The 7,500-nt window shown below is 44.3% G+C and overlaps 1 protein-coding gene across 10 annotated transcripts in view; it reads right to left on the reverse strand.

Moving 5' to 3' along the window:
• Window positions 1-7,500, reverse strand: part of LOC123519635 (restin homolog) — a 141,447-nt gene that overhangs the window by 52,467 nt on the left and 81,480 nt on the right. For 9 of the 10 annotated variants that reach the window (XM_045281081.1, XM_045281078.1, XM_045281077.1 and 6 more), the window contains 4 exons: window positions 4,514-4,579; window positions 3,757-4,182; window positions 2,899-2,967; window positions 1,394-1,468 (listed from right to left, as the gene is read on the reverse strand). In XM_045281081.1, the coding sequence (XP_045137016.1) occupies window positions 1,394-1,468; window positions 2,899-2,967; window positions 3,757-4,182; window positions 4,514-4,579 (636 nt within the window). The remainder of the gene's footprint in view (window positions 1-1,393; window positions 1,469-2,898; window positions 2,968-3,756; window positions 4,183-4,513; window positions 4,580-7,500) is intronic. The other variant, XM_045281080.1, reaches the window with a different exon arrangement.

Raw genomic sequence — 7,500 nt, forward strand, 5'->3', positions numbered from 1 at the left:
GAGGAGGAGGAGGAGGAGGAGGAGGAGGAGGCAGTAACCCGTGAGTGGCGATGAGGCGTTGGTGAAGGAATGCAGTGACTGACCTCATAACCTCTCACTTCTCAAGAATAATAAACAAAAATAGAATGACAGAGTGACAGAAATAGCTATGAAAAAAGAAATGTCATAGAAAACGGGTGATAGATGAAATAATAAAGGGGTAACTTGTGTAAATAGGTACAGGTGAATATAAGAGACGTGTGTGTGGGAATAGGGAGATGGCGAGGGTGACAGGTGAACGCAGGTGAGTGGTGAGGAATGACGGTGTGGATTGGTGGTGAAAAAAAGGCACAATGGCAGAAGGAAAGGTCAAAGGTCATGATAGGTATTGTTGTTGTTGTATTTGTAGTAGTAGTAGTAGTAGTAGTAGTAGTAGACGACTCCCTGACCTTCAACTTTCCACAAATTCCAACTATTTCAACTATTTTTTCTTTTTCTTTTCTCAAACTTTCCAACCAACAAATAACATTCTTTCAATTCCCAACCATTCGTGTCTTTTTTTTCCTCTCCCTCAAAGTTCTCATAGATTTTATTATTTTTTTTGTAATGATTTTGTTCTTTTTTTATTTCCTTCCTATTTGTATGGCATGGTTGGGTAAAGTAGGGTGAGATAGGGTGAGGTAGGGTAGGGTAGGGTAGTGTAAGGTAAGGAAAGGTAAGATAGGTTTAACACGCATAATACGAGTGAGAAGAAAAAAAAAACAACACATGAACTGAAAAGATAAGCACTGGTCTGGCCGTGACCTCACATTTATGAGGCCGGAAAAATGTCTGACCCTCTTCCTCTCTCCTCTCCCTCTCTCCCACTCCCTCAATAATACGTTCCCACACACTTGAATTTCACCTGCAAATCACGTTCACACACACAGACACACAGACACACACACAGACAGACGTATTTCTTCTTCTTTTCAATATGTTAGTTCTCCCTTTAATAATTAGCTACATAATGAGGGAGACAACAGTACAGCCTCTTTAGAATGCATAGTACGTGTCGCCTCGCCGCCTTTCACCTCTGGCAGTGGATAATACAACCTCAGCGTCTCAGTGGAGTTAATAGACGAAAAAAAGGATGATTAATTGAAGGCTTCGCTGCGACAAGGAAAAACAAGTTGAGAAAAAAAAATGATGCGAAAAAAAAACAAAACTGACCAACCTTGACACGATGGAAGAGAGAAAGAGAGAGAGAAAAAAAAACAAAGAGAGAGAGAGAGAGAGAGAGAGAGAAAGAAAGAGAGAACACACTAACATAACCCATAACACTTACCTTAAACTTCATTACAGCTACTCTCCCTCTCTCTCCCCTCTCTCTCCGTCACCCCAGGAGCACACACAGGTAAGTGGGGTTACTTACCTGAAAGGCGGCGCACCCCAGCTTCCGAGAGGCGGCGGTGGTGCTTGAACACGTCCTCCATCACCCCGCTTGTATCTACAGGGAAGGACGGGGGAGCTTAGCAGGGGAGGAGCAGGAGGAGAAGCTAAGGAGGAAACCAGGGGAAGAGTAAAGGAGGAGGAGGGGAGGAGAAGAGGAAGAGCTAATGAAGGTGACCATGGGGAGGAGGAGGAGGAAGGAAAGAGCAGGGGAGGAGCAGGGGAGGAGCAGGGGAGGAGGCAGGGGAGGAGACCAAAAGAGCTAGGCAGGGGAGGAAACCAAGGGGGGGATCAGGGGAGGAGCAGAGGAGGAGCAGGGGAGGAGACCAAGGAAGGAGGCAGAGGAGAAACAGGGTAGCTAGGGAGGACCAGGGGAGGAGACCAGGGGAGCTAAGCAGGGGAGGAACAGGGGAAGAGGCAGGGGAGGAAACAAAACTAAGCAGGGGTAAGAGCATGGGTAACTTAGAATATAGCAAGGGTAAGCTAAGAGAGTCAAGGAGTACTGGCAGGGTAAGGGAAAGGCTGTAGGGTTACTGACAGGGTAAGGGAAGTTTTAGGGACACTTACAAGGTTAAAAGAGACTATATGGACACTGGCAGGGGTGTACATGTTGAGGGGGAGTCTAAGAAAGGGCAGGGGAACTTATAACAGGGTGACTGGCAGGGTTAAACTAGAAAAGTAAACTAAAATGGACAAAAAAACATATTGGTAACTTACTCTTAACATTTACGTTCACAAAAAAAGGTTCTAATCTAAAGGAGTGAGATTCAAATTCTATTTTAAAAGGATCACTTACAAAACACACGCTCTGGATACTTAACCCCTTTAGTACCAAGACGCGTTTCAATATTCATTCTGTCTACTATTTGGTGACTTTATACAGCTTCAGAAACTCATGTGGGGGATTACAATGGTGAAGACTGTGGCCATTGATCTTCTGACCTCCATAGACCCTTCCTAATGTTAATAAAATGGTCTAATCACACACAAATCTCAAAGTAGAATTGCGTCTCTGTACTGAAGGGTTAAGTTACAACACATACTTAATTTGAAAAGATTACAAAGGGAAAGAATAGCACTGAACGAGTAAGCAGAAGGAAATAGATAAAAGTATGGATGATAAGGAGAAGAAGGAAGAGGAATAAATAAAGGAGATAAGAGGAAACACAGCAAAAAATGTCTAAAAAGGATAAACTAGAAGAAGGAAGAAGAAGAAGAAGAAGAAGAAGAAGAAGCAGAAGAAACATGCGGGAGGACAGACCAAAGCAGAAAACGAATCAAAGAAAACGTGAAGATTGAAAGGTAGACTCAACTAGATTTTGTGGCTCAGCGTATAAGGACGAGGAGGAAGAGGAGGAGGAATGAATAAAGAAGATAAACGAAGAAGATTCAAGCACCAGGAGACTAAAACAGAAAACGAATCAAAGAAAACGAGTAAAGTTAAAGACAGACTAAACTAGATTGGGAGGCTCAGTGGCATTGACTTACCGAGGGATTTCTTTCTTACATCCTCGCTGAACCGCCTTCTGGCCATCACTTCGTCCTCATGAAGGGTAGCTGGCCGGCAGGGACGATGAAGAGGAGGGAGAGGAAGAAACAAAGATTAATAACAACGTAAACAGCATATTTATACAACACATAGTCATTTTATTATTTTTATGGATGTATTAGTATGATGTATTGAATGTATATTTACCCCTTCAGTACTGGGCCGCATTTTTACCATGAGTTTGAGTATGGTTAGATGGTTTTATTCACATTAGAAAGGGTCTATGGAGGTCAGAAGATTAATGGCCTGAATCTATACTATTTCAGTCCCCCACATGAGTTTCTGAAGTTGTATGAAATCACCAAATAGCAAACAGAATGAATATGAAGAGGCGTCATGGTACTGAAGGGTTTATTTTTATTATCATTATCATTTTTTTCTTATGTCATAGCCTATAGCGCCTGTAGGTCTACTTGAAGAGTATGAGAAGCGAGGGCCAGCTTTCACCCATTAGCGGCGCAGGCAATTTTATTTATAGTGTCACCCATATTAGAGCTCACATCACCACCCAAGCGCATCTTTGGTGTAAGGCAATTACACCTCCACCTAGAACGCGGATATCATGGTGACATATAGGTGACTTTAATAAACCACTCGACAAATGACAAAGTTTCAAGACGGTACGTGGTGGGATTCGAACCTATGCATGGACGTCTGCCCAATCCCACGCTCACCACCTTAAGGAAAAATAGTCGTGGTGAGAGAGCAAAGCGTTTCTGAATACAGGCCAAGAGGAGGAAGACGAAAAGGAGGAAGAGGAGGAAGAGGAGGAGGAGTTAGCCACAGTAGCTACTCACCCAAAGGTCTGCGAAAGTTGACATCCTCACTGAAGCGCCTCTGGGCCGGCATCTTGTAGGAGGGGAGGTCAGGGAAGGTGAAGGGAAGGAAGGGATCGTTCTGTGTGGCCTTCCTCTCAATCAGAGGCGAATGAGACACACCGTTCTCTCTCAGCGGTGACTTGGCGCGCTTATAATATAACTTGCAGCCTGGTTGGTGCTCTATATCCCCGTTAGTTAGAGAAGTGGGGCTGTGGCTGTGGCCGTTAGTAAGGTTTGAGTTGTGGTGGTTGTGATTGATAGCGTTGTAGTCGTTGTTGTTGTGGTTATAGTTGTTGTTGTAACCGTTGATCTCTGGCTTGTATTTAGCGAGGAGGGGCACTGGTCTTGGCGGCGGGGATGCACTCTTGCTCTTGGGACTTGCGTGGCCGTTCAGATGGGCGAAGTCTGGAGGTGGGTGGAGGAGGGAAGGAGGGAGGGAGTTACTGAGCTGTGCTGCCGCCACCTCCCATACACACACACGCACACACACACACACACACACACAGAGAGAGAGAGAGAGAGAGAGAGAGAGAGAGAGAGAGAGAGAGAGAGAGAGAGAGAGAGCTAAGAAAGGAATTATTAAGAAAGATAAGGGAATGGAAAACGAAAAAAGAGAGAAAGGGAGACAAAATAAAGGAGGAAAAATGAAGAGCCGTAAGAATAGACACACATACAAATACACACACACACACACACTCTCTCTCTCTCTCTCTCTCTCTCTCTCTCTCTCTCTTACCTTTCTTGTTGAATTCCTCACTAAGGCGTCGCAGTTTCTCGATCTCAAAGTCCACTCGATCACCGTCTACAGGTAAACAAAGGGAGTACAGGTGAGCAAGGGTACTGTAGACCAAGGGCATAGCTACAGGTTACTCTCTACAGGCTTACACTAGGATATATAGGCATAGTGTACCGCTGTAACGCCTCTACACGTTAATGCGAGTGAATGATATGAGTAATTGAGGTGGTGATGAAGAAAATGTCATAATGATTAAATTGGTAATGATAATCTGATAACCGGTAACTTTTTTTTCTTTATTGGTCTCTCTCTCTCTCTCTCTCTCTCTCTCTCTCTCTCTCTCTCTCTCTCTCTCTCATTACACATTCCTCTCAGCCTTGCAGTAGAAGCCTGACACTTCACCGCTGCCTCGTACTCCTCCATCACTTTCTCCACGCGACCACAGAGCACCAGGGTGGATGACTCGTCTCCACCTGCTGCCTCGCCCACTCCTCTCCTTCCAATCTCACTTTCGGAGTCTCAAACATTTCGGCTCCTTATCACAACTATAGCGTAAATTGAAATAACCAACCCAAACTACTACTACTACTACTACTACTACTACTACTACTACTACTACTAACAAAAAGGTGAAGCGAAAGACCATGAAACTAACACCAACACAAATTTCACGTCACTCAAAACTGCAACGTGCGTGTCCGTGGCGGTCCTTTGTACGTGAGGGAGACGGAGCAGGAGAGAGCAGGAGGGAGAGGAGGGAGAGGAGGGAGAGTGGAGGGATCTGTGGCGCCGTCTGGGCTCGTGGTGTCCTCAAATATGGACATAATCACAAGCCTGCTATAGAGGACACCAGAAATGGGACACGCTAAACCTCTACCTGAGTTACCCATGAAATCTTCGTTTTTTCTCACTCGTTTTCTTTTTTTGGCGGGAACTCCAATTTTGCCGAGCGCTTATGATTGATGTGACGTTATTTGCTCTCTCTCGCTTCCTCTCTCGATATCTCTTGCGCAATTTAGCGAGTGTGGTGTGTGGAGGTGCGTGTGGAGGTCTGTGGGTGTCTGTGGGTGTAGCTGTGGGCGTGTATCAAGGAAAGCGAGTAACTGCACTGCTCTAGTGGGTGTATTTTGAACAAAACTTGAGAGAGGGTTGAGGAAAACGAAAAATAATAGATGTTATATTGAAGTTATTGCATCTTTATGTATTTCCACCTATCGTACGTGTCCTTAAAATTGTATAGTATCTTAAAAATGTCTATTAACTTTATTCAACCAATATTTAACAGTTTTTTTTTAATATATAGACAGGTTTTATTGAGTTTGAAAGACAGTGAGAGGTGATAAAGATGTCACAGTTATCTTACCTGCCCTTCACGTGACAGAGATAAGACACACAGACAGACTGACAGGTAGATAGATTCACAGTCAGGTATAAAGTGCTCATCAATGACTTTTACGGTTCTGGCACACACACACACACACACACACACACACACACACACACACACACACACACACACACACACACACACACAGCTCCACCCAGCTAACCGCACCATATTAAGTTTCTCTCTCTCTCTCTCTCTCTCTCTCTCTCTCTCTCTCTCTCTCTCTCTAGAAATTTCATACGTTTCTTTTCCTTTTGTGTTTGTGTGTGTGTGTGTGTGTGTGTGTGTGTGTGTGTGTGTGTGTGTGTGTGTGTGTGTGTGAGAGAGAGAGAGAGAGAGAGAGAGAGAGAGAGAGAGAGAGAGAGAGAGAGAGAGAGAGAGAGAGAGAGAGAGAGAGAGAGAGAATGTGTGTGTGTGTGTGTGTGTGTGTGTGTGTGTGTGTGTGTGTGTGTGTGTGTGTGTGCGTTTCTCTTCCTGCTACATAAATTGATTGGCATTGGATGAAAAAAATACGGAACTACTCTCTCTCTCTCTCTCTCTCTCTCTCTCTCTCTCTCTCTCTCTCTCTCTCTTGTATTCTTGGAGAGGAAGAGGATAAATTTAAGTGTATCTCTTGAAATCTGACGTTGGAGACAAAATAGGACCAGGAAGAGGAAGAGAAAGAGGAGGAGGAGGAGGAGGAGGAGGAGGAGGAGGAGGAGGAGGAGGAGGAGGAGGAGGAGGAGGAGGAGGGGGAAGAGGAACAATATGGAGTTAACAATGAGTCACTTTATCTATTTTTTTTATGTTAAGAAGACGATGAGAAAGAAGAAGAAAAGAGGAGGAAGAAGGAGAAGGAGGAAGAGGAGGAGGAGGAGGAGGAGGAGGAGGAGGAGGAGGAGGAGGAGGAGGAGGAGGAGGAGAAGGAAGAAGAAGAAAAAAAAAAGAATAAGGAGGAATAAGAAGGAGGAGGAGGAGGAGGAGGAGGAGGAGGAGGAGGAGGAGGAGGAGGAGGAGGAGAAGCGTTAAATACAAGAGAAGGACAAGATTGAGACATGAAAATGGAGACGTGTGACAGGCGAGATGCACATCAGAACATGTCTTTTACTCAATTAGCAAAAACATTTCACTCACTTCTTCATTTTGGTAACTTGTCTTCCCCCCTCTCCCCCCCCACGTAGTGTTAGGTTTGCAGCTACACATACCCCTCTCTTCCCCCTTCCATCTCCCTCCTACCCCCCGTTCCCCAGTCCCACCTCCCCCCTAAAGAACAAATAAGTCGCTTGGAGGCTCTCATAGTCAGTCTCTCTCTCTCTCTCTCTCTCTCTCTCTCTGTCTGTCCAAATATGTACTGGAATTCATCAGTGTCTTTGAATTAACCTCCCAAAAAAACGACTAATTGACTTTTTAATTTATTTTATTTTAGTGCATTCAATTCCCGGCCTTTTATTTTATTTTATCTATATTTTTTCATATTTTTAATTTATGTTATGTTTTTTGAGGTTATTTTTGTTAACGTATGATTCATTTCCGTCTATTCAGAGCCTTATACGTCCACACACACACACACACACACACACACACACACACACGACTCGACCAAACACAGGCAACATGATTT

The sequence above is a fragment of the Portunus trituberculatus genome, chromosome 45 (genome assembly GCF_017591435.1).
Source record: "Portunus trituberculatus isolate SZX2019 chromosome 45, ASM1759143v1, whole genome shotgun sequence".
Lineage (NCBI taxonomy): Eukaryota > Metazoa > Arthropoda > Malacostraca > Decapoda > Portunidae > Portunus > Portunus trituberculatus.